At 44.9% G+C, this 27,184-nt stretch overlaps 1 protein-coding gene across 10 annotated transcripts in view; it reads right to left on the bottom strand.

Moving 5' to 3' along the window:
* LOC130282987 (tenascin-N-like) overlaps positions 1 to 27,184 on the bottom strand; it is an 87,868-nt gene that overhangs the window by 37,829 nt on the left and 22,855 nt on the right. For all 10 annotated transcript variants that reach the window (XM_056532065.1, XM_056532066.1, XM_056532064.1 and 7 more), the window contains exons 3-7: positions 26,667 to 27,041; positions 21,580 to 21,954; positions 19,088 to 19,351; positions 18,389 to 18,574; positions 10,152 to 10,241 (exon numbers count right to left, since the gene is read on the bottom strand). In XM_056532065.1, coding sequence (XP_056388040.1) covers positions 10,152 to 10,241; positions 18,389 to 18,574; positions 19,088 to 19,351; positions 21,580 to 21,954; positions 26,667 to 27,041 — 1,290 coding nt within the window. The remainder of the gene's footprint in view (positions 1 to 10,151; positions 10,242 to 18,388; positions 18,575 to 19,087; positions 19,352 to 21,579; positions 21,955 to 26,666; positions 27,042 to 27,184) is intronic.

Raw genomic sequence — 27,184 nt, 5'->3', positions numbered from 1 at the left:
GGAACACAGGCTAGGAACACACAAGGAAACGCTTTCACTGGCACTAAGGCAACAAGATCCGGCGAGGGAGTGAAGGGGAAGTGAGGTGATATAGGGAAGTGCACAGGTGTAAACACTAATTGGAACCACTGCGCCAATCAGCGGCGCAGTGGCCCTTTAAATCGCAAAGACCCGGCGCGCGCGCGCCCTAGGGAGCGGGGCCGCGCGCGCCGGGACAGAACTGACGGAGAGCGAGTCAGGTACGGGAGCCGGGGTGCGCATCGCGAGCGGGCGCTACCCGCATCGCGAATCGCATCCCGGCCAGAGGCGGTATCGCAGCGCCCCGGGTCCGTGGGACCGACCGGAGCGCTGCAGTGAGAGGAGTGTAGCGAGCGCTCCGGGGAGGAGCGGGGACCCGGAGCGCTCGGCGTAACAGTACCCCCCCCCTTGGGTCTCCCCCTCTTCTTGGAGCCTGAGAACCTGAGGACCAGACTTTTGTCCAGGATATTGTCCTCAGGTTCCCAGGACCTCTCTTCTGGACCACAACCCTCCCAATCCACTAAAAAGAAGGTTTTCCCTCTGACCTTTTTAGATGCTAAAATTTCTTTGACGGAGAAAATGTCCGAGGAGCCGGAGACAGGAGTGGGGGGAACAGATTTGGGAGAGAAACGGTTAATGATAAGTGGTTTAAGAAGAGAAACATGAAAGGCATTAGGAATACGAAGAGAAGGAGGAAGAAGAAGTTTGTAAGAGACAGGATTAATCTGGCGCAAAATCTTGAAAGGACCAAGATAGCGTGGTCCCAACTTATAGCTAGGGACACGGAAGCGGACATATTTGGCGGAGAGCCATACCTTGTCTCCAGGGGAAAAAATGGGAGGAGCTCTTCTTTTCTTATCCGCGAATCTCTTCATGCGTGAAGAAGCCTGTAAGAGAGAATTTTGGGTCTCTCTCCATATGATGGAAAGATCACGAGAAATTTCATCCACAGCGGGCAGACCAGAGGGCAAGGGGGTAGGGAGGGGGGGAAGAGGGTGACGGCCGTACACCACGAAAAACGGGGATTTGGAGGAAGATTCAGAGATTCTGAAATTATACGAGAATTCGGCCCAAGGTAGAAGATCTGCCCAGTCATCCTGGCGGGAGGAAACAAAATGTCGTAAATAGTCACCCAAGATCTGGTTAATTCTTTCTACTTGTCCATTGGATTGAGGATGGTATGCAGAAGAAAAATTTAATTTAATTTTGAGTTGTTTACAGAGGGCCCTCCAGAATTTAGACACAAATTGGACGCCTCTATCCGAGACGATCTGCGTAGGCAACCCGTGAAGACGAAAAATGTGTACAAAAAATTGTTTAGCCAACTGAGGCGCTGAAGGAAGACCAGGAAGAGGGATGAAATGTGCCATTTTGGAGAATCGATCAACGACCACCCAAATAACAGTGTTGCCATGGGATGGGGGTAAGTCAGTAATAAAATCCATACCAATCAGAGACCAAGGTTGTTCGGGAACAGGCAGAGGAAGAAGAAAACCAGCGGGCTTCTGGCGAGGAGTCTTATCCCGGGCACAGATAGTGCAGGCTCGCACAAAGTCCACCACATCAGTCTCTAGAGTCGGCCACCAATAGAAGCGAGAGATGAGTTGCACAGATTTCTTGATGCCCGCATGACCTGCGAGATGGGAGGAGTGACCCCATTTGAGGATTCCGAGGCGTTGGCGTGGAGAAACAAAGGTCTTTCCTGGAGGAGTTTGCCTGATGGAGGCTGGAGAAGTGGAAATCAGGCAGTCAGGAGGAATGATGTGTTGAGGAGAGAGTTCAATTTCAGAAGCATCTGAGGAACGAGAGAGAGCATCGGCCCTAATGTTCTTATCAGCAGGCCGAAAGTGAATTTCAAAATTAAATCGGGCAAAGAACAGAGACCACCTGGCCTGACGAGGATTCAGCCGTTGGGCAGACTCGAGGTATGAGAGGTTCTTGTGATCGGTGTAAATAATAACTGGAAATCTTGATCCCTCCAGCAGATGCCTCCATTCCTCAAGTGCTAATTTAATGGCTAGAAGCTCTCGATCCCCGATGGAGTAGTTCCTCTCCGCCGGAGAGAAGGTCCTAGAAAAAAAACCACAAGTAACAGCATGCCCGGAAGAGTTTTTTTGTAGAAGGACAGCTCCAGCTCCCACTGAGGAGGCATCAACCTCCAATAGGAAGGGTTTAGATGGGTCAGGTCTGGAGAGCACGGGAGCCGAAGAGAAGGCAGACTTGAGTCGTTTAAAGGCGTCTTCCGCTTGAGGAGGCCAAGACTTGGGATCGGCATTTTTTTTGGTTAAAGCCACAATAGGAGCCACAATGGTAGAAAAATGTGGAATAAATTGCCTGTAATAATTGGCGAACCCCAAAAAACGTTGGATGGCACGGAGTCCGGAGGGGCGTGGCCAATCTAAGACGGCAGAGAGTTTATCTGGATCCATTTGTAGTCCCTGGCCAGAGACCAAGTATCCTAGAAAAGGAAGAGATTGGCATTCAAACAGACATTTCTCAATTTTAGCATAGAGTTGATTGTCACGAAGTCTCTGAAGAACCATACGGACATGCTGGCGGTGTTCTTCTAGATTGGCCGAAAAAATTAGGATATCATCAAGATATACAACAACACAGGAGTATAACAGATCACGAAAAATTTCATTAACAAAGTCTTGGAAGACAGCAGGGGCGTTGCACAGGCCAAAGGGCATGACCAGATACTCAAAGTGTCCATCTCTGGTGTTAAATGCTGTTTTCCACTCATCCCCCTCTCTGATGCGGATGAGGTTATAGGCGCCTCTTAAGTCCAATTTAGTAAAGATGTGGGCACCTTGGAGGCGATCAAAGAGTTCAGAGATGAGGGGTAAGGGGTAGCGGTTCTTAACCGTGATTTTATTAAGTCCGCGGTAGTCAATGCAAGGACGTAGAGAGCCATCTTTTTTGGACACAAAGAAAAATCCGGCTCCGGCAGGAGAGGAGGATTTACGGATAAAGCCCTTTTTTAGATTCTCCTGGACGTATTCAGACATGGCAAGAGTCTCTGGGGCAGAGAGAGGATAAATTCTGCCCCGGGGTGGAGTAGTGCCCGGGAGGAGGTCGATAGGACAATCATAAGGCCTGTGAGGAGGTAGAGTCTCCGCTTGTTTTTTGCAGAAAACATCCGCGAAGTCCATATAGGCCTTAGGGAGACCGGTTACTGGAGGAAGCATAGAGTTACGGCAAGGGTTACTGGGAACCGGTTTTAGACAGTCCTTTGAACAAGAGGGCCCCCAACTCTTGATCTCCCCAGTGGACCAATCCAGGGTTGGGGAATGAAGTTGAAGCCAGGGAAGTCCAAGGAGAATTTCCGAGGTGCAATTGGGGAGGACCAAAAGTTCAATCCTCTCGTGATGAGATCCGATGCTCATTAGAAGGGGCTCCGTGCGGAAACGTATGGAACAGTCCAATCTTTCATTGTTTATACAATTGATGTAAAGGGGTCTGGTGAGACTGGTCACTGGGATGTTGAACCTGTTGACGAGAGAGGCCAAAATAAAATTTCCTGCAGATCCAGAGTCTAAGAAGGCCACAGAAGAGAAGGAGAAGGCAGAGGCAGACATCCGCACAGGCACAGTAAGACGTGGAGAAGCAGAGTGGACATCAAGGATTGTCTCACCTTTGTGCGGAGTCAGGGTACGTCTTTCCAGGCGGGGAGGGCGGATAGGACAATCCCTCAGGAAGTGTTCGGTACTAGCACAGTACAGGCAGAGGTTCTCCATGCGGCGTCGTGTCCTCTCTTGAGATGTCAGGCGAGACCGGTCGACCTGCATAGCCTCCACGGCGGGAGGCACAGGAACAGATTGCAGGGAACCAGAGGAGAGAGGAGCCGAGGAGAAGAAACGCCTCGTGCGAACAGAGTCCATATCTTGGCGGAGCTCCTGACGCCTTTCGGAAAAACGCATGTCAATGCGAGTGGCTAGGTGAATAAGTTCATGAAGATTAGCAGGCATTTCTCGTGCGGCCAGAACATCTTTAATGTTGCTGGATAGGCCTTTTTTAAAGGTCGCGCAGAGGGCCTCATTGTTCCAGGATAATTCAGAAGCAAGAGTACGGAATTGTACGGCATACTCGCCAACGGAAGAATTACCCTGGACCAGGTTCAACAGGGCAGTCTCAGCAGAAGAGGCTCGGGCAGGTTCCTCAAAGACACTTCGAATTTCCGAGAAGAAGGAGTGTACAGAGGCAGTGACGGGGTCATTGCGGTCCCAGAGCGGTGTGGCCCAAGCCAGGGCTTTTCCAGACAGCAGGCTGACTACGAAAGCCACCTTAGACCTTTCAGTGGGGAACTGGTCCGACATCATCTCCAAGTGTAATGAACATTGGGAAAGGAAGCCACGGCAAAACTTAGAGTCCCCATCAAATTTATCCGGCAAGGATAGTCGTAGTCCAGAAGCGGCCACTCGCTGCGGAGGAGGTACAGGAGCTGGCGGAGGAGATGGTTGCTGGAGCTGTGGTAGTAACTGTTGTAGCATAACAGTCAGTTGAGACAGCTGTTGGCCTTGTTGCGCAATCTGTTGTGACTGCTGGGCGACCACCGTGGTGAGGTCAGCGACAACTGGCAGAGGAACTTCAGCGGGATCCATGGCCGGATCTACTGTCACGATGCCGGCTGGCAGGTAGTGGATCCTCTGTGCCAGAGAGGGATTGGCGTGGACCGTGCTAGAGGATCGGTTCTAAGTCACTACTGGTTTTCACCAGAGCCCGCCGCAAAGCGGGATGGTCTTGCTGCGGCGGTAGTGACCAGGTCGTATCCCCTAGCAACGGCTCAACCTCTCTGGCTGCTGAAGATAGGCGCGGTACAAGGGAGTAGACAGAAGCAAGGTCGGACGTAGCAGAAGGTCGGGGCAGGCAGCAAGGATCGTAGTCAGGGGCAACGGCAGGAGGTCTGGAACACAGGCTAGGAACACACAAGGAAACGCTTTCACTGGCACTAAGGCAACAAGATCCGGCGAGGGAGTGAAGGGGAAGTGAGGTGATATAGGGAAGTGCACAGGTGTAAACACTAATTGGAACCACTGCGCCAATCAGCGGCGCAGTGGCCCTTTAAATCGCAAAGACCCGGCGCGCGCGCGCCCTAGGGAGCGGGGCCGCGCGCGCCGGGACAGAACTGACGGAGAGCGAGTCAGGTACGGGAGCCGGGGTGCGCATCGCGAGCGGGCGCTACCCGCATCGCGAATCGCATCCCGGCCAGAGGCGGTATCGCAGCGCCCCGGGTCCGTGGGACCGACCGGAGCGCTGCAGTGAGAGGAGTGTAGCGAGCGCTCCGGGGAGGAGCGGGGACCCGGAGCGCTCGGCGTAACAATTGCAAATCACATATAATAGCATTTGGATTTGCAAAAAGGCAGTTAACAAGCTAGGACTGGACTTATCTTATTGCTATGTTAAATAGCCTATATTTGTCCCCAGTGCAGAATAGCAATGGGGTTGTACGAAATTTTAACTGCAAATTTGACGTGTTATCCATAAGAATTTTGGGCTGAGCGGTGGCATGATAGATTCTGCGTGGTAACATAAATGTAGGCTGTATATATTTAAATACAAAATACTGTTCTCCTTTCATTAGTGGATAATGAATAATTCTCACGGTTTTTCCACTTTCGCCTGTCAGCACTTTCTGGCTGCCTAGAGCTAACAAGAGAATTTTCTTTTATCAATTAAATTGTAGTATCGCTGATCACACAGCTCTGTATTATTATAAGGACCGTGGAAAAGGAAGGGTTCTGTGATATTGTTTGCTTTTTGTGTTTTTTATCCAATTTTTGTTCCCTATCACTTAAACAGTTATGAGGCAGAAAATTAGTTTCTCTAAAAGTCCCTTGTTGTAGTTAGAATCCACCATTATTTAGGGCAGTGTTTCCCAACTACAGTGGTCCCTCAACATATGATATTAATTGGTTCCAGGAGAACCATCATATGTTGAAACCATCATATTTCGAGTACATATGTCTATGTAAAAATGGTAATTGGTTCTGGGGCCTCGGAACCATTGTATGTTGAATACATATCTCTATGGGAAACTGCTAATTGGTTCTGGGATGACCATTCTATGTGGAGTGTATGGGGAGTGTTTAACAAACCAGGGTGCCTCCAGCTGTTGCACAACTACAACTCCCAGCATGCATGTACTGTCTGGGCATGCTGGGAGTTATAGTTTTGCAACAGCTGGAGGCACACTGATAGGGAAACATTGATGTATGGGGTGTATAGTGTGTCTATGTATTGTATGTGATGTGTGACATCGCATACAGTACTGTACAGTTCTTTAAATACCTTCAGGGGCGACAGAATGTCCTCCATTACGATCCTGCCGACTACAGCTCTATAGGAAAGGAAGGGGAGGGCAGCCAGCAGCTCATTGGATGCCTGCAGCAAGATGCTACAGGCTATTGGCTATGGCTGCATTGGGGGGGCGGGGCTTACACGGAGCTCACAGTGGAAGCCTGTATGAGTTAGTAGGACAGCATGTGAGGAACAGGAGGCAGAACGGGGCACACAGGGCACATTAAACAACTATCTGTCATTTGCTGAAGTTGTCAGCGCTGTCACATAGCTGTTTGTATGATGGCCCCGACACACAGCAGCATCATATGTCGAGGCTGCCTTCAACATACGATGGGCTCTGAGAGGCCATCATATGTTGAAATGATCATATGTCGGGGCCATCATAAGTCGGGGGTCACTGTAGTTTGCCTCTAACTGTTGCAAAACTACAACTCCCAGCATGCCTGGACAGCCTTTGGCCGTGAAATTACCATACTTCATGCTTTGCATAAAAAAGATAGGGGTTGACTTCCTAGACATAGACAAGCACATGTATGTCCTTGTGGTTGGGTACCACCATGAATGGCGGCCCCAAGGTCATGAGTGGTGCACCCTTGATCTAGACCATCTCATTCTGAATGTGTCATTATGAAACAGACTATTTTATAAAAGGGGGGGGGGGGGGTCTGGCTACAATCAGAAGCTAGTTGTGAAGTCAGTTCTATGTTCCTAATTTCTCCTAAGAAAAGCAAAAAAAAGGAGCAACAGTGCATAAAATATGGTACCAAAAATATCATACTGAATTCTATTTTTCAATCCTGCCCAAAAGTTTAATCTACTATACGATAAATGGGCATTGTCAGAATAAAGACTTGTACATCTTGGCAAAACATTAACCTTTCCAATATACTTCATAAAAATGTTTATCTTTTTTTTTATATAGAAATCTTGGCTTATAAAGAAAAGACCATTAGGGGTCCCTATACCATCCAGAACATAATCCTGTCCGGCTGCAGCATCATCTTTGTCCAGTGAGGGCGGGACTAGCACTCCTCTGTGATCACTCCTGTCCTGTCTATTAGACTGCAGCATGAAAGAGAGTAGGGGGTTACAGAGCAGCCTGCAGTGATTGGATGAAGAGACCCAGCACAGCAGACTCAGGGAGGAAGTGAATTAAAGGTGAGTGAGGGCGGGCTCAGTTCTTGCCTCAGACATGCCCCTTCCTGAGCAGTGGATGTCAGAATGAATGAGCACCAGAACAGAGGGATTTTTGAGCCAAATACAGAAGCTGCACACATAAAAAAAAGACATGTAAAGCTTCATTTTTAAATGACAGGTACACTTTAATGGGTATCTGCTCTAAAAGGAGTATTCCCATTTTGATTTCAGCTGCCGAAGGTTGTGGGAAGCAGAAAAAAGCTGAGCTGGCTATTTTTCTTTCTTTTTTTAAAATCTTTTTAAATATGAGTAACCTATGTTGCCTTGCAGTAATGGGGTCCTAAGTTCAAATCCCACCCAAGATATGAAGTCTGCAAAGAGTTTGTATGTTCTGCCTGTGTTGCGCTGGGTACTCCGGCGTCCTCCCACACTCCAAAACATACTGATAAGTAAAGCCCCAATGGGGACAGGGACCAATTTGAGTATACAGCGCTGCAGAATCAGTGTGCGCTATTAAAATAAAGAATTATTAGTACCATGAGCTACGCTGTCAATTCAAAACAGCTGGAAATAGCTCATTCCTACAGCCAGATGCCAATAGATGAGTTCTCCTAGTGCTTCTAATCAGCCTGAAAGTCTCAAGCTGCTTTATTTGCATAATGTTTTTTAAAGAGATTAGTCCATGAATAATATTATGTTTATTTAAATAAAGCATCAAATTATAGACAATTTTTGAAGTTAAACACATTTAAAAATGATTCGGTGAAGAGTAATGACATTTACTTATCCAGTATGGTGCCATCTGGAGTTCAAATGGTGTAACAATGTGCACATCCAGCTAATGAGCTACATACTGGAGGACACACATGCTCAGTCCTTCTCCTCACAGCCGGGGGTTTGCATGACGAGTCTCTGTTCCCACCAGAGCAGAAGCTTTCTGTCCTGATTGGCAGAGCCTCTGAAGTAACATAACAGTATAGCGGACAAAACTTCTCAACTTTTCAGGGTTTTAAAGGTTTTAAGGGACTAGTGTTGAGCACGAATATTTGAATAGTGAATTTTTATCGCGAATATCGGCACTTCACGATTTTGAAAATATTTAGAATATAGTGAAGTATATCCGTTATGACGAATATTATTTTTTTTTGGTTTGTTTTTTCACAGTACACATTACAATGATGTTACAATGATGAATAAAAAGTGATCATCCCTCCCTGCTTCCAGCTTGTGGTCCAAAGAAGGCAAATATGCGAAAATTTGCAAATGTCGGCACTTCCAGAGGACACTGATCCCTCCCTTCTTTTAGCTTGTGGGCCAATGAGAAGGATGCAAAATACAGTTGTCAGAGGGTAGCAACATCCCTAGCAACCAATAGGAAAGTAGTCAGTTGAAAGATATAATCTCGCATGCGCATTTTTGCAAATTTCATTACAACTTTCGCATGGAAAAAGTTAATGAATATGCGAAATACACGAATATATGACGAATATTCGTCCATATATTCGCGAAATATCGCAAATTCGAATATGACCTATGCCGCTCATCACTATAAGGGACTATACTGTAAGCTGCCAGAGGGAGAAGGAGATTATTGTCTTTAGGGCCCACCCCTAGAAGTTCAGATTATCAACAACACAAAGGGGAGGAGGACATGCAAGCAAAAGATGATAGAAATGGGGTATTGTAATGCTAGAAACACTACAAATTACTTTAAAACAGCTATTTGAGTAATGGGGTTTCACTTTGAACTTTCTGAAATGTGGGGAGGGGGGCTTTAAAGTATACATATATGGTGTCCCGGTACAGGACCTTGTCCTGTCCCTTTGTCTAAAGTCCCCTCAGCCAGAGTCCCTCCATGTCAATAAGGCTCTCCTATAGGGCTAACTCCTAGTCACCTCATATAAATGGTATTTAATGTATGAATATATATATATTTAATATGTTATATAGGAATACCTCTGTATAGGACCTTAGAAGTCACGTGCCTTTAATTAAATTGTTTTATGGTTTAAGGACCTTTGGGTCATGCGATACCCAGAGTTCACTGGGTCAGGACTGACAGGTTCTGCTGACCAATGAGCATTGTCCCATCCCCTTAATATATAAGGGGCTGCAGCCACTAAATGTTCTCTCTCTTCCTGCCGGACTATCAAGCATGCACATCTCAACACAAATAACAAATCAGGCTAGGCCTCAAGCCTAAAGTCCAGCAGCCACAAAACCGTGAGTTTCTCCAAGCTCAATCCTACAAATCCGGTCTGACTACTACAAATCCAATTCTTCTAAAAATAGTAGCACAGTGGTTAGCACCAAAGCTCATTGATCCGAGCCCCAGCAAACCTGTGAGGAACCTGTACCACGGTTCTCTCTCTCTCAAAGACTGTTATGTTCCATGCCGTTGCATAAAATATGCAGTAAAGTTACTTCAAGTTTACTTCATAAAATCTGCTGTGGACATTCCGTAATTTCTCCCTGCCGTTTGTGAGACAGTTGGCGGTAAGACCATTACATTGAGGAAACTGCACCCTGGCATCACGACAATTAAGGGTTGACACCAATATCCTACACTATCACCGCAACACCCCAGACACCATCACCCTGCCGGGTACCACACATACATTTGCTTAAGCCCCATTTAACACTTTCTCCAATACCATATCCATATATAACACATAACAGACTTAGCACCATACCTGTTATGCCCACTACAGATGAGGCTTTTCCTTCTCGTCCTCCTCTCACAGATTGGATGCTGATATCGTACGTTGTACTGGGCAGTAGACCTGAGGAATAAAAGACAAATAAACACATTTTTATAGGATTTTCAAACAATTTTGGTCTAGGAATACAATGATTTTTATCCTGCTGTGCAACATTGTGCCGCATCAGAGAACCATTGGTACCTGGAATACAAATTACAATTTTGATGGCATTGACATTAAAATATGGGCCATTAGAATTGTTCAAGACATAAACTTGCAATCTATTTCTTGATGATCGAGTTACTTTCCCATAAATGCATTATAAGAAGTGTTTCTCACAGTGGTTGTTAATATACAAAGGACAGGATGTTCACATTTGTATGTAAATGGGACCTAAGAATCCTATTTTTGGAAGTTTAATACCAAATTCATGCTTTTGCTTCTTAAAGTTGTTGTCCGGATTAGAAATCCAGTTGCATACGCCATATTGGGGAATTATGAGTTAATGGAGGGCAGGTCCTCTGTTTAGGATCCTTATCTCTAGGTGAAAGTGGAGAGCAGTTACAAAGAGCGTCTCTTGCGCTGGAGGACCTGTTCTGCATTAAAAAGATGACCCCTTGATTTGAATGGACAATGCGGTAATGCTTAGTTTCTCCTGTGGTGGTGCTGCAGGGAAATTGAACACTTTCTATTAGGTTTCCCCACAAATTAAGGGGCCTTTTTAACAAGCAACAACTGTCCAAAGTAGAGATGGGTCTGCACAGGGTTAGAGAAGCACAGCTGCTTTCCTCCAAAAGCAGTGACACAGCTCGACATAAGTGCAAAAATTACTGCACTATAAGAATACTATATACCTCTTATGGGTATGTTCACACTATGTAATTAGCGCAGAATTGCGTGTCAGAATTCCGTGATGTGAACTGAAATTGAACTGAAATTGAACATGTTCATTCTTTGCAGGGAAGTCTACGAGCACTGTGTGGTGGCCCAGTACGGGATGGTATTTCCCCGTACCTTCCCTGCCCTGTCAGGCAGTGTCCCTCAGTGTCTCCAGGGCCCCCTGCAGTTGTTCCCCCCATGTAAATAGGTTATGTATTATATTGTGTATTGTACCTTTAATAAATGTACTATGTGATTGTTACCCAGGAGGTACCAATGACCAGCTGACCTCAAATGTGACCTATGAGCTCCCTGCTAGTCAACCCCATATAAGCCCTTGGAGGAGCTAGCCTCTTTTTTTTTTTTTTTCTCCAAGTCTTTGCTGAGGTCAGTCGTGCCTATAGTGTGTGTCCAGAGCAGTGGAGGCCTCAAGTCAAGTTCTGCAGCCACAAGTCAAGTAAGCTGAAGTCACTGTCCTGTTAGTCAAGTCTTCTGTCTATCCAGCATGGCCTGCACTAAATTCTCCTGTCTACTACAAATCCCAGCAAACCTGCGAGGTCTCTGTGTCACTGGTCACCTTCTTTATTGTCTACCCTCAGTAAAGCTACTGTTGTCTGTAACTTGGCGTCAGTGTCTTCATTGCCCCGTGCCTAGCCCAGGATCCAGCGGTCTACCTTCAGGTGGTTAAGGCTAAACCACGCCCTGGTGTCACGAACACAAGGGGTTAATACCATCTGCCCCTAGGGTAACAACATATGCCCTGCACCTCACACCCCGCTGCCATACCACAACTTCGTAGCCATCAATGGTGACGATGCAGTGCCGCAGTATTTTGGCAGCAGACACCAGATGGAATCGATGGAGTCGAGTCGAAGTACGCAGTGTGAAAAGACCCTAAAGGAGTATTCTGGCAGCATGGTTTTTATTTTTTTATGAAGATGCCCAGGCTGTCTGCTATGTAAAAAAAACACCTTTACTTACCTCACTTGCTCCCTCGATGCCAGCCCCTGGTGCTGTGGTGGCCCAGTATGGGAGGTCTTACACCATGCTCATGCTGTCCTGTCAGGCAGCCTTCTTCAGTGTCCCCAAGGCCCCCTACACTTGTTTCCCCATTGTAAATATGTTTTACCATGTAAAGTGTTATAAAATGTAATGTTGCTTTAAGAGTTATACCATGTGACCAGGTGACCCCAAGAGTGACCTATGGGCTCCCTGCTAGTCTCCCCCATATAAGCCCTGGGTGGAGCTTCTCTCTTGGAGCTTCTCTCTGCTGAGCTCCAGTGCAGTCGCCTAGTGTGTGTGTCAAGTCAGTCCCTGTCATCTGTCAAGTCAGCGTGGTCTGCATTCAATTGTCCAGTCCTACTACAAGTCCCAGCAAGCCCCTTAAGGTCTCTGCGTCACTGGTCACCTCCTTGGGCCCTGGCTGAACTGTATAGACTTTACCATCTGTCTACCCTCAGTAAAGCTACCGTTATTTGTAAGTCTTTATTGCCCCCTTGCCTAGCCCAGGATCCAGCAGTATACCTTAGAGTGGTTTTAGGCTAAACCACGCCCTGACGTTACGAATACAAGGGGTTAATGCAATCTGCCCCTAGGGTAACAACATCTGCCCTCATTACACCGCGCTACCACAGTGTAATTCTCTACCTGGTGCCAGGTGTGATTGCATCACAATAAAGCTCTGCAAATCACTGGCACCAGTGGTGTCCTGCCATAGCCAGTAAATAGCTAAGTGGCAATGTGATGTATTGAGTCCCGGCATCAGGAAGAAGACTGGGGCCGGGGTTCATATGCCACGTTTCTGCTCAGCCAATCACTGTCTGAGGGACACAACGGTGGCCAGTGATTGGCTAAGCATTACTGTGATACATTGCACAAGAAAGAGTATTACACCGGGGACAGGAGCAGAGATACCCGAGGCATTGGGGGAAGCGTGGGGGGTAGGTAAAGGTTTGTTGTTGTTTTTTAAAGCAGACAGAAAACAAAAAACTTCTGGCGCAGTACCCCTTTAAAGTGAAAACTTAAGAGTCACATTTCATGATATTTTACAGGCGAATATATAAGGAAATGTCCCCAGGAATACAAAAGCAGCTGGTTATATGAATGATATCGTTACATTAATCTCTCTCTATCTCCCACAACCCTGCAGTATTTCCAATAAAAAAGTCGGGTCAAATATCTGCTGAAAACTACAGCTCGTTTTTATTGTGTTGAGTCAATTTATTTTGCGAGTCTCATAAGTTACAGGAAAAAAACTCCTTGATGAATTCCCTAATTTATACTTATCTAAGTAGAATTCTATCTATTCCAGATGTACTGTGGTTGTAGTTATCTGCTGCTTGTGTTTTTTTTTGTTTTGTTTTACAGACTTATCAGATTGGATAAATTGTGCATTTTACAACTGTATATTCTAACTCAATAAATGCGCAGAAAAGACTCGGATAATGGAAGATTTTTTTTTTTATTCTATCCCAGAAACGTAATTATGGATCTTAAAAGCACGTAGAAAGCTTTAATAAGTGATTTATGTTGATATCTCTATATAGAATTTAAATGGAACCTGTCATCAGATTTTATGATTTAAACACATGGCAATGGGTTATATAGGGTAAAATCTTCTTCCTCGAGAAACGTTCCGTCCGGCAGGAATGATGAAGATATATTATTTAAAAATGTGTTTCCCATGGACTTATAAGTAAATCCCTGGGTGGGAACCATTCTAGTCTAGCCCTGTCTGTTCTGGCTGTAATTGCGCCCCCCTCAGTGTGATTGACAGCCTGGGCATGGCCTCCGTCATCTCTCTGCTCCATCTGCTTACGGAGCAGAGCGTCAAGGGCTGTCAATCACATTGAGAGGACGGAATTAAAGCCAGAGAAGACGGGACTAGGTAAGTATAGCTCAGACCCAAAAGTGACCACCTTAGCTCATAAGACAATGAGACAATTAACAGCAACATATGTGGCAGTGTTCCATTGGAGGGAGGCATGAGTCAGAAAAGCCTAAAGCTGCTGTCCTAATGTGAAACAGTCCTTTGTCCCGCTCCCGTGATATAACGAGGGGTCCCACGGTGACCCCGCATCATATCACGGCGGGCCCGGCGTCATAGTGAAGCTGGGACCCGCCGCTAATAGCGCGCAGCACTGATCGCGGTGCCGCGCACTATTAACCCTTTAGCCGTGCGCTCAAAGCTGAGCCACGCGGCTAAAAGTGAAAGCAAAAAGTGTCGGTTAGCTCAGTGGGCTGTTTGGGATAGCCGCGGCGAAATCGCGGCATCCTGAACAGCTTACAGGAAAGCAGGAGGGTCCCTACCTGCCTCCTCGCTGTCCGATCACCGAATGACTGCTCAGTGCCTGAGATCCAGGCATGAGCAGTCAAGCGGCAGAATCATCGATCACTGGTTTCCTATGAGAAACCAGTGATCAATGATAAAGATCAGTGTGTGCAGTGTTATAGCCCCCTATGGGATAACAATGATCAGTGTGTGCAGTGTTATAGGTCCCTATGGGACCTATAACACTGCAAAAAAAAAGTGAAAAAAAAAGTGAATAAAGATCATTTAACTCCTCCCCTATTAAAACACAGTGTAAATAAAAATAAAAGTAAACATATGTGGTATCACCGCGTGCGGAAATGTCCGAATTATAAAAATATATCGTTACTTAAACCGCACGGTCAATGGCGTAAAAAAATTCCAAAGTCCAAAATAGTGCATTTTTGGTCACTTTTTATATCATGAAAAAATTAATAAAAAGCGATCAATAAGTCCTATCAATGCAAAAATGGTACCGTTAAAAATTTCAGATCACGGCGCATATGAGCTCTCAGACCGCCCCATACGTGGAAAAATAAAAAAGTTACAGGGGTCAGAAGATGACAATTTTAAACGTATTAATTTTCCTGCATGAAGTTATGATTTTTTCCAGAAGTACGACAAAATCAAACCTATATAAGTAGGGTATCATTTTAATCGTATGAACCTACAGAATAAAGAAAAGGTTTCATTTTTACTGAAAAATGTACTACGTAGAAACGGAAGCCACCAAAATTTACAAAACGGCAGGTTTTTTTTTCAATTTTGTCTCACAATGATTTTTTTTCCCGTTTCACCGTAGATTTTTTGACTGACGTCATTACAAAGGAGAATTGGTGGCGCAAAAAATAAGCCATCATATGGATTTTTAGGTGCAAAATTGAAAGAGTCATGATTTTTTAAAGGCAAGGAGCAAAAAACGAAAGTGCAAAAACGGAAAAAAAACCCGGTCCTTAAGGGGTTAAAACGTACCTTTTGAACAATAACTATTGTGTAGCACTTACAGTCTGTGCCTAAATGCCTGAACGAGTCGCCGTTCTACCCATTCCCCGCCGTATATTACTATGCAATAGAAAAGAAAGCTTTCCAATCCATCTCCACAGCACCCGTTTCCAGCACTAGACCCAGTGCCATAGAATTACAGTACATTGGGTATCGAGCTGGAGCGGCTTAGTCTCCAATTGCAAAGCTACAAATGTTGAGAAGCGGCAGGGAGAATGGCATCTCTGTTCAGGATTTTAGGCCCTGAATTTAAAAAGAAATATCATATCAAAAATGACAGTGCAGCACGATTTGTCAAAAAAGCATTGAAGGTAAGCTTTAAAGGGGTTATCAAGCCCAAAACACATATCCCCTAGACAAAGTCTATGTCTATCAGAGAGCTGAAGAGATCAGTCCATGGAGTGCATGCTGTCTGCCGCTCCATGCAGCAAGAAGATGTGGGGGGGGCCGCGTTTTAGAGATCGTGGGGTGTCACAGCAGCCGGACCCCAGCAATCACATGCTTATTCTCTATCCAATGGAGAGGGGATATGTTTTCTTGTCTGGATAGCCCCTTTAAGGGAGTACTCCGGTGGGGGAAAAAAAATCAAATCTACTGGTGCCAGAAAGTTAAACAGATTTGTAAATTACTTCTATTTATCTTAATCCTTCCAGTATTTATCAGCTGCTGTATGCCCCACAGGAAGTTGTGTAGTTCGTCCAAGTCTGACCACAGTGCTCTCTGCTGTGACCTCCATCCATGTCAGGAACTGTCCAGAGTAGGAGCAAATCCCCATAGCAAACCTGTCCTGCTCTGGACAGTTCCTGAGATGGACAAAGGTGTCAGCAGAGAGCACTGTGGTCAGACAGAAAAGAACTGCACAACTTCCTTTGGAGCATACAGCAGATGATAAGTACTGGAAGGATTAAGATTTTATTAATAGAAGTAATCTAAAAATCTGTTTAACTTTCTGGAGCCAGTTGATATGAATATTTTTCTTCCACCGGAGTACCCCTTCAATACTATAATGGCCTAGATTTAATAATACTACATTTTGCACCAGATTAGAGAGGCACCATAATTATCAAATTGTGTTTGACCAGTACTTTCTGTAAATTATTCAGGGATATCTATCATTCTGGTAATCCGACACATGGTTATTAGATGACTTATAGATGTCAAGCTAGAATAATTGCTCTGGCTATGGGCTATTATAACTGTATTACATGCTTCTTATCTCCTTTGTTACCTTGGGGGCCAACAATACATCAGCAGGCTTTACAAGATGTTCAGCACAGCCTGTGAACATATGGAACCAGTTACAATATACTGCCACTGGCAGACCTGTTCCAACCTTTGTCAGAAGTCACGGAATATAGTTATGCAACATGTCACATGAAAGGGCTTTAGATCTGATACGTGGATTACAAGAGACAATACACACAAGGGTGGAAACCTGAAGAAATGAACTTAACCATAAATAATCTGAGTTTCTCTGAAGTTGGATAAGCTTAAAAAGTAGAGAATGTGATAACATGATCATCTAACCTTGTTTAATCATTTTATCTTGAACAAATACTTTTGACCAATTTTAAAGGATTTTTTTAGGCTTTGTTCTATGTTTTTTCTCCTCCTGCTGGATCCACTGCATTACGGGGGGCCCAATGAATCCCACTGACACCAACTTGAGATTTGTTGTGGTGTCCGTCTTTTTACCAGAAAAAAATAGTGCTGCATGCTGCGCTGTTCTTCACATCAAATAAAGTAAAGTAACTGCTAACAGAGGCTCTGAAAGAAAAATCTGACCAGAGCCTAAGCCAGTCACCTGCTTGTGTGACCTCCCATACTCTTAAAACATGGTTTCCTCTCCTCGCCCCCACCCTTTAGGACAGGAGGTAACACATGATATGCCTCTTTTCTCCACCGCTCCCTGGCTCTCCCCTTCTCTCCCTGTCTTTAGAAGGATGGTGTTTCACATGCTGGGTAGTAGACCAAGTAGAGTCTGTGATAAACAGAATTACAGGAGTAATTACAGCACTACCTTACCCCCATTTTAGACCATGTAAGGCTGCATTCGCACCTCGTTTTTACGTTACGGTGCCGGATCCAGCTGGGGGAGGGGCAAACCGGGCTCTCCCGTACCCCAGCCGGACCAGCACTGAAATCCATTTACTTTAATGAGCCGAACGGAGTAGAACGGTGACTTCGGTCGGCTCATTTTTGACCCATATCCGGTTTTGTGACCAGACCTAAAACCATAGTATACCACGGTTTTAGGTCTGGTCAGGAAACCGCATATGGGTCAAAAATGAGCCGACTGGAGTCACTGTTCCACTCCGTTCGGCTCATTAAAGTAAATGGAGTTCAGCACTGGTCCGGCAGGGGCACGGGAGAGCCCGGTTTGCCCCTCCCCAGCTGGATCCTGCACCCGTAATGTAAAAACGAGGTGTGAATGCAGCCTAAGAGAGTGTCAACATGCAGCTATAAATAGAAATGTTTTTGATGGGAAACTATAGCTCTTTATGTGGTAATCCCCTTCAAAGTAAGCATCAAAACAAGAGTGCAATACAGAGCTAATAAAGATAATTAAAAAAATATATATTTACTTCAGACCTATGGTAGCATCACCGGGTGAGCATCCAAATACACATAAGTACTCTTCTGTATTTTTTACAGGATCAGGAAATCATTTTAGGAAACTCCAGGCACAACTAATACAGACTCTCATACCTAGAGCACTGCCTGAGGTGGTGATTTATGACACAAGGATACACTATCAGAGAGATAACATGCGCACCCCCTTCAAGCCCTGAATTAAGTTTAACATTTACTAAAATGGCCTTATACTTAGACAGCATAAACTTAAATGGACAATCTTCAAATGCACCAGTTTTATCACAGTGACTTAGGCTGTAAACTGTGTAGGTTCAAGTGTAGACCAAATATTAGTTGACTTACTTTACATCAGAATTGAGCATCAGTAAATTATTATGGTGCAAAAAGGGATGTCATACTACTGAAAGGCCACGGAATTTGACAGTATGAAGTGGTTTCTCACCTGTAATGATGTATCTAGTTTTGGGGTCATTGCTCTGGGACACTTGAACCTCTGTCTCCGCTCCTCCAGGTTGGGCAGCATACTTTAGTTTGAAGTAGTCCACTCTAACGTCAGGATTTTCCCACTCCACCTCCAAGGAATCCTCAGTCTCTTCAGTCACCCACAGAGTTCCAAGAGCAGCATCATCTGAAAAGGGAAAGAAATGATGACTGTATTTGACTGTTTTAAATTATGTTTAATTTACACAAATCCTTGCGTTTTGGAATCATATCAGTGAAGAATGTGGGACTGTGCGCAGACATATCAACATGGTTTTTGGTAAAATTGGACATACAAGCTGAAATGTCAAAATGGGACAGCTATCACTACCAGGTTCCCAGTATCATTGGAACTAAGCATTGGGATAGATATGATAGATCAGGTCTGTAACTGGTGATTGGCTTAGCAGGGAACAGAACATCAGAAGGGGGATGTGAAGAACAGGAGTGCAGACCAAAATATTTGACAACTAAAGTGTCAGGCGATGGTAGAAGGTAAGTATGCAGGATTTTGTTGTTTATTGTAGCAGGACGCACATAGTAATCTTTCACATTTCCAGGAAAACCCCTTTAAACAATTCTACCAGAATATGTCAATAGAAAAAGTTGATTACAAGTCATAGATGTCACCCTCTGTATACAATTTTCTGACCCTCCTCACCAGTTCGGCCTTGAAGCTCAGCTGGGTCGCTGGTCACTCCATTCTTCACTTGGTACATCAGTATTTTATACAATGTGCTGGGGCTCAGACCGCCAATCTGGTAAAAGTCTTGGTTTGCAGAAACTTTAATCTGCCGTTTCTGGCTTTCATCTCCGAAAGGATAATAACTAATATAATAATAATCTATTTCCACCAGCAGATCCCAGGCAATGTTCAGAGAGTCCTCTGTAGTGCTGATGAGACGTAAGTTCTGTACGGCCATCACTGTCATACAGCAAAAATAGGTAAATTACTTCTAATACCGATTGATACTGAAACAGCCGATGATTTAGTGTGTGCTTCTGCTTCCTATCTCTGCATTTATCAGGCAAGAAGATGATCAAAATGAAAACCAAAACTACTGACTTACACACAAGAAGATTCTATTGTTTAACCCCTTCCGGCTCCAGCAAGTTTTGGCAACAATATTTTTACTGTTTCTTCTTCACCTTTTAAAAGCTTTAACTTTTTACATTTTTCTGTCAATATTTTGCCGGAACACTTAAAGAGTACCTGTCATCAAACCATATTTCCTAAACTAAGGCCGGATTCACACCACATTTTTGCAATACAGTTCCCGTATCAGGTTTTTGGATGAAAAACTGATTCATCAAAAATGATGTCCGGTTGCATCAGTTTTCAAAGAAGAAAAACCATATGTTTTTAACTTTGCACTCCATTCTGAATAAAGTTTCACTAGTTTGATTGAAATTCCAAAACTTTGGTGTGCACTGCGCATGTGCAAAGTCATAAACCGTATTGTGCAAACCGGATGGAACCGTACTCACATAAGGTTCTGTACGGTTCCCTTTGATTCCCATGTTTATAAAAAACGTATACGGTTTCAAAACGGTTTTTCACCCGGACCAAAAACCGTGGTAGGCTACAATTTTGGGTACGGGAAAAAAACAGACAAAACCATACAAGATGCAAAACGGACGCAACCTGATGCATCTTTTGACATACAGTTTTCCATAGTGAGTCAATGCGGTTTTCAAATTGAAAATGTATACGGGAACTGTATTGCAAAAACGTGGTGTGAACCCACCCTAACTCAGATTATATTTCCTAATTACTCCTAACACCCCTCCTGCCCTTAAAAATTTTTCCGAGGTATATAAAGCTGTGTATCATGCCTTTCCCCTTGCTCACATTGTGTGAGCACGGGCAGGAGAAAGTGGGCGTTTCCCACTGAAGCCTGCGTGAGCTGTGCCTCACCATGCCCCGCACGCACTTCCTGAGTTTGGTCTCCTGCCAGGTCGGGAGGAGTCCAAACTAACTGTTTGACTTTCGCAGGAAACAGAACAGAGCCACCTAGTGGCGTTTTTCAATCACATTAAAAACGTATAAAGGTTAAGAATTTTAACAGCAAGTAAATAGCAAAGTATATTATAATTACATAAGGAATAATATATTAAAAGTTTAGTTTGGTGACAGGAACTCTTTAAATTTTTTTATGGCACCTGAATTTTACCGACCGTTGGGCAATAATTTTCTTCCTTTCTCAGGATCATGGTGGTCTCAGCGGTCGGACATTCTGTCTTCCTCCGAAAGTTTTCACCCATTACAGGATAAGCAATGTTACACCTTGATGTTTGGGACATTTACACATTTTTAATTTTAGGGACAGTTCTATCTCCAAGTTTGGTCCACACAATTGGCAGTTGGAGTGCCTAAGCATTGTATGGGTATAGTTTGCCAAATGTCCCATACTAGGGGAAAAATTCCTTCCCGACTCCAATATGGCATCAGAATAAATCCCTGGATCAATGTTCTGTCCCCATAAAACTAGTATCCATAACCTGTAATGGTATTACTGTCCAGAAACATGTCCAGGCCCCATTTGTACTTTTTTATTTAGATGTCTGATCACGGGGGGGGGGACCCCACGATCTTGGAGCCTGCACCCCAGCATTCTGAGCATTAATGTTCAGCACGCTGGATTCAGGAGGCCGTGGTCATGCCACGCCCCCTCCATTCATGTCTATGGGAGGGGGCATGACAAGCGGCCACAGCTGTCATGCCCCCTCCCATAGACATGAACGAAGGGGGCGTAGCGCAAGCTCATGACAGCCCGGACATCGTGGGAGGTCCGAGTGGCCCCCCGCGATCAGACATCTTATCCCTTATCCAAATAAGAAGTCTAAGGGTGGAGTACCCCTATAAGAGCACTAACAGTATTATCAGTTGTATTAACAGAGCTGTTCTATATCACATCCAGAGGAAGATGGGAAGTGTCACTGTAAAACATAGATGGGATGGGTCTGCTATAGCAAGAGCCTTCCTCTGTTAGTTGTACTCTACTCTCCATTAAAGAGGATGCATTGAGTTGGGGACCTCTCTCCAAGATGCCCATATGCTCTAATAACATAAATATGGTAAGAGTTGTCTTTAGGAGACAACCCATTTAAAGGATGTGATCTAAATGAAAGGAACCTCAAACAGTATCTTACCTTCTGAGCAAGAGTCACCAAAGAATCCCTCCTCGCAGAAGCACTGGCCACCATCACAACGGCCATTTTCCCCACAATTGACGATACAATCTACCATCTTGCAGTTTGGTCCTGTCCATCCCAAGTTACACTGGCAGGCACCATCGACACATATGCCATTTTCACCACAGTCCAAGAGGCATGCCTTCTCACTGCAGTCAAGGCCTGTGAAACCACTTGGACACTGGCAAACGCCATTGACACACACCCCTCTATTAGCGCAGTTATTGGGGCAGCTTTTCACAGAACAGTCTGGTCCTTCCCAGCCATCATTACACACACACAGACCAGTGGTAGGGTCATATCTACCATTATAGCTGCAAAGACTGGCGATCTCTGAAAAAGTAAGACATTAAATTAGATTTGGTTAGAAATGTGCTTGAGCTTACTTAGGATCAAAAACTTTTCATGGTTCTAACAAAATACTTGTTTGAAAATGTGAAAGGTGGATAAGACAATTTACCCTTATGTCTTGCCTTCCATGTGTGGGGTGGAAGGTTCAGGTTCGCCTATGGTCTGTGTATGACTGTTGTCTCGAGTCTTTCCATGGATCCTGTTTTGCGCGAGACAACAGCTGATTACATGGGGCTTCTTCTTCCCTGACAAGTCAGCTTCTTGATGACAAATGTGGTCCAGCTGTACGTGCCACCATGCAAATGTTCAATGCACCCCCAGTTGTCATGTGATCTCAGCAATCTGTAGACAATGCGGGGGCACATTGCTGCGGCGGCACGTACAGCTGCACTGCACAGGTCATAACGGGGCTGATTTGTCAGGGAAGACAAGAACAAGCTAAGCCCCCTGTGATCACCTGTTGTCTTGAGCCAAAAAGGATTCTGGAAAAGGCCCGAGACAACAGTCATCCAGACACTGGAGGAATGTTGAACATGGGGGGACCATGAAAAGACAAAAAAAGGGGTTGTTCCACCCCACTCATGTAAGTAAAGCACTTAAGACATAACTTGCCATCACAGGCATGATAGTGAAAAGTTATTAAAACCTGGATAACCCCTTTAAATAAAATTGCAATTTATATTTCTTTGGATACGGTTTCTTTGGATACGGACCACCTGCGATCTCCTGTACGGGGCCGCGTCAGTCCGCAGGAAGGTAGTGTTCCCTCCCCACATAACGCGGCGGCCCAAAATGTCCCCACCATGTATCCTATAGCAATACATGGACGAGGTGTGTCTGCCATGGCTTCCTGCTGGAGACGGCACGGCACTTCCTGCAGAGTGCGGTGGCCCCATACAGGGGATTGCGGAGGGTCCCAGCAGTCAGACCCCCTCGTGAACTATAACTTCGGATAGGGCATAAGTTATATTCCACTACAGTACTGCTTTAATTTTTAAAGGGATATAAGAGAGTGCTCCATGGTGCTTTAAAAGAGATTTTTATATATATATATATATATATATATATATATATATATATATATATATATATATATATAAATAAAAAGGCTAGGCATGAAAGCAGTTCACCCAAAAGAGTTGTGTAGCAACATACACAACAATGGTAGGCTAGTGAGAATAGTGAGAAATCCGCTGCCCTCCGGCTTGTACGATTCCAAGGAAAGATTAGGCTTCGGTGAGGACGCCGGCTCCACGAGGCGCAGGATAAACTCAATAGGAGACCAGGTAAAAGGAAGAAGGTTTAATCCCAAGATGCAACGTGATTCACTGCAATCATACAGCTTCATCAGGCATGATGAAGCTGCATGATTGCAGTGAAATGCGTTTTATCTTGGGATAAAACCTTCTTCCTTATTCCTGGTCTTCAGTTGAGTTTATCCTGCGCCTCGTGGAGCCGGCGTCTTCTCCGAAGCCTAAGATTTCCCTGCTTTAAAGGGGTATTCCAGGAAAAAACTTTTTTTTATATATCAACTGGCTCCAGAAAGTTAAACAGATTTGTAAATTGCTTCTATTAAAAAAATCTTAATCCTTTCAGTACTTATGAGCTTCTGAAGTTAAGGTTGTTCTTTTCTGTCTAAATCCTCTCTGATGACACCTGTCTCGGGAAACGCCGAGTTTAGAAGAGGTTTACCTATAGGGGTTTGCTTCAAAACTGGGCGTTTCCCGAGACACGTGTCATCAGAGAGGATTTAGACAGAAAAGAACAACTTCAGAAGCTCATAAGTACTGAAAGGATTAAGATTTTTTAATAGAAGTAATTTACAAATCTATTTAACTTTCTAGAGCCAGTTGATATATATATATATATATATATATATATATATATATAAAAAAAAGTTTTTTCCTGGAATACCCCTTTAAAGCAGGGAAATCTTAGGCTTCGGTGAGGACGCCGGCTCCACGAGGCGCAGGATAAACTCAACTGAAGACCAGGAATAAGGAAGAAGGTTTAATCCCAAGATAAAACGCATTTCACTGCAATCATGCAGCTTCATCATGCCTGATGTCTGGATAACCCCTTTAATTTTGGCTGGGGTTCTCCTTTAATACAACAATCCATGGGTTCCAATGACCAGCGGAGCACTGTATTTGGATTCCTAGTGAATTGAGAATATTACAGCTCTATTTGTTCAGCACAGTATTACATCTGGACGCAGTCATGTCTGGTTGCTGTGGTAAATGTTGTATTTTTTACTTTACTTTTCACTAGTTTCCATAAATCATTTATTTTGCTGCTGACATTTAAGACAATATTGCTTTAAAATGTCAAAACTAAAAGGAACGTTTTCCTGCCAGGTTACCGACAGTGTGAACGTAAGCATAACAAATAGCACAGTAAGTCCTGTGTTTACCTACTCCTCAATCCATATCCAAGGACATAAAAGTCGAAGGCGAAGCATGACATTAATGTAGATTTCATAATGAAAACTAAAGCTGATGTTTTGTTCGCCCAAAGCTGAAGAAGGAAAAACCATCTCAGGCAAAGGTCTCAATGCCTGATCATCAGCGGGAAAATTCTGTGCAGATATTTACACACATCGAAGACAAGATTGTTCAGCCTCCAGGTGCTCCGGTGGGCTGGAAAAGGTGGATACAGTCCTAGGAAAGAGTCTCCTAAGACTGTATCCACCTTTTCCAGCCCACGGGAGCACCGGAAAGCTGAACTAATTTATGCAGGAAAAGTCAGCAACCGCCGAGCCGAGAAGTTCGTGACGAATCGAATTTACTGTAAGTTCGCTCATCTCTAGTTACCGTATATACTCGATTATAAGCCGAGTTTTTCAGCACGATTTTTCGTGCTGAAAATGCCCCCCCTCGGCTTATACTCGAGTGAACTCTCCGCCTGTCAATCCCTTCTCAGTGGTCTTCAACCTGCGGACCTCCAGATGTTGCAAAACTACAACACCCAGGATGCCGGGCCATCTATGCTGCAGGGACCGTTCGGTGGGGATGGTTAGGTGTTGCAGGCTGTCCATTTTCACCGGGGGGGGGCCCTCTTCTCCGCTCCGGGCCCGGCCCCTGTGCGTCGTCGTCAAGGCAACGTTACTAGTCCGGGCCCGAAGCGCGGGGAAGAGAAAATGGCCAGCCCGCAACAACTAACCATCCCCACCGGACGGTCCCTGCAGCATAGATGGCCCGGACCAGCTCACCCTAACTTCCCGCCGAGGGGAGGTGAGTACAAAACAAAAGGGGGGGGGGGGGCTGGATGATGAGGAGTTGTCGTTTTGAAACCTCTGGAGGTCCGCAGGTTGAAGACCACTGATGAAGGGATTGACAGGTGGTGATGATGAAGGGGGGGGGGGGATGATGATGAAGGCTGCAGTGGTCTTCAACCTGCGGACCTCCAGAGGTTTCAAAACTACAACTCCCAGCATGCCTGGACAGCCGATGGCTGTCTGGGCATGCTGTGAGTTGTAGTTTTGCAACATCTGGAGGTCCACTGGTTGGAGACCACTGATGAAGGGATTGACAGGCGGAGATGATGAAAGGGGGGGGGATGATGACAGGGTGATGATGAAAGGGGGGGGATGATGACAGGGTGATGATGAAGGGGGGGTGTGATGACAGGGTGATGATGAAGGGGGGGTGTGATGACAGGGTGATGATGAAGGGGGGGTGTGATGACAGGGTGATGATGACGGGGGTCTGGATGATGACAAGGGGGGATGATGTATTTCCCACCCTAGGCTTATAGTCAAGTCAATAACTTTTCCTGTTTTTTTGGGGTGAAATCAGGGGCCTTAGCTTATATTCGGGTCGGCTTATACTCGAGTATATACGGTATGTATTTTTACCCTTATCTTATGTACTGAGCCCTGGAACCATGGGCCCTATATAAACTAGTGGAGTACCCGGTATTGTCCGTACTTCCTACCTAAACCTTGCAGGAGATTAAAAGCAACAATGATACTCTTGTCCTCATATCTCATCTTCATATCCTGACCTATTATCATGACCTCATATCCCGTCCTCTTATCTCATCCTCATATCCTGTCCTCATGTTTTGTCCTGATATCCCATTCTCATATCTCGACCTCATATCATGACCTCATATCCCATCCTCCTATCCCGAACTCATATCCCCACCTCATTTCTCGTCCTCATATACCGTTTTCATAACCTGCCCTCATATCCTGTCCTCATATCCTGTCCTCATATCCTGTCCTCATATCTTGTCCTTGCATGCCATGCTCGTATACCGTTTTCATATCCCATCTTTTCGGTCAGGTGGAGGCAACTAAGGACAAGAGAGTGTTAGTGCATGGAGTCATTAGTAGAACGAATAATTCTAAGGTAGACCCCTCCAGGGACCCTTATTGTCAAAGGCGATCAGGTCATGTACATGTAAAGTTGTTAATATTGTTTGTAATGTTATTTATAAAGTAATTTAAAAAGGTTTTCTTAATTCTGTTAAATAAAGGGGCTGAATGGCCCAATTTTACACCACACTTGTGTCCTCATATTGTTTGGGTAAAGGGGATTTGGAGGCAGGAGGGTTGCACTTGTCTAAAATCTAAACATATTCTTATGCATCATCATCATGTATGAAGGAGCATCCGGGAGCTGTAAGGAGAGATGCGGATGTCAACATAATGGGGTCCGCAAAATATTTGGATTAAGAAATCTTCTTACCTATGGCGCAGTCAACTCCCATGAATCCTTCATCGCAGACACATTCTCCATTAACACAGCGGCCATTGGGACGACAGTCGACAGCACATTTTTTCTCTTTGCAGTCCACGCCAGTGTATCCCTCTGAACATATGCAGGTGCCGTCAACACATTTCCCAAATTCTCCACAATCAACCGGACATTTCTTCTTCCTGCAGGCTGGGCCGGTATATCCCTCCAGACACTGGCAAACGCCATTAACGCAGGTGCCAAACTTGCCACAGTCATAGAGGCACTTCTTTATGGAACAGTCAGGTCCTTCCCATCCCTCATCACACTGGCAGTAGCCTAATGCTGGTGAATACTTTCCATTTCCATTACAGTTACCATAAAGTGCTGGAAAAAAGAAATTAAATGGAACTTGTAACATGTGAATTCATTCTGAAGTCAGGTACATACATTATAATGGTCGGCTGTCGTCATACAGAGCCATTTAGTCAAAAAAGGCCCCAAAATGAAGACGGGTTTCCTCCATGTAG

This window comes from Hyla sarda, chromosome 7 (assembly GCF_029499605.1).
Source record: "Hyla sarda isolate aHylSar1 chromosome 7, aHylSar1.hap1, whole genome shotgun sequence".
Taxonomy (NCBI): domain Eukaryota; kingdom Metazoa; phylum Chordata; class Amphibia; order Anura; family Hylidae; genus Hyla; species Hyla sarda.
Note: the sequence above shows the minus strand (reverse complement) of the source record. Positions and strands in the feature narration are given on the sequence as shown.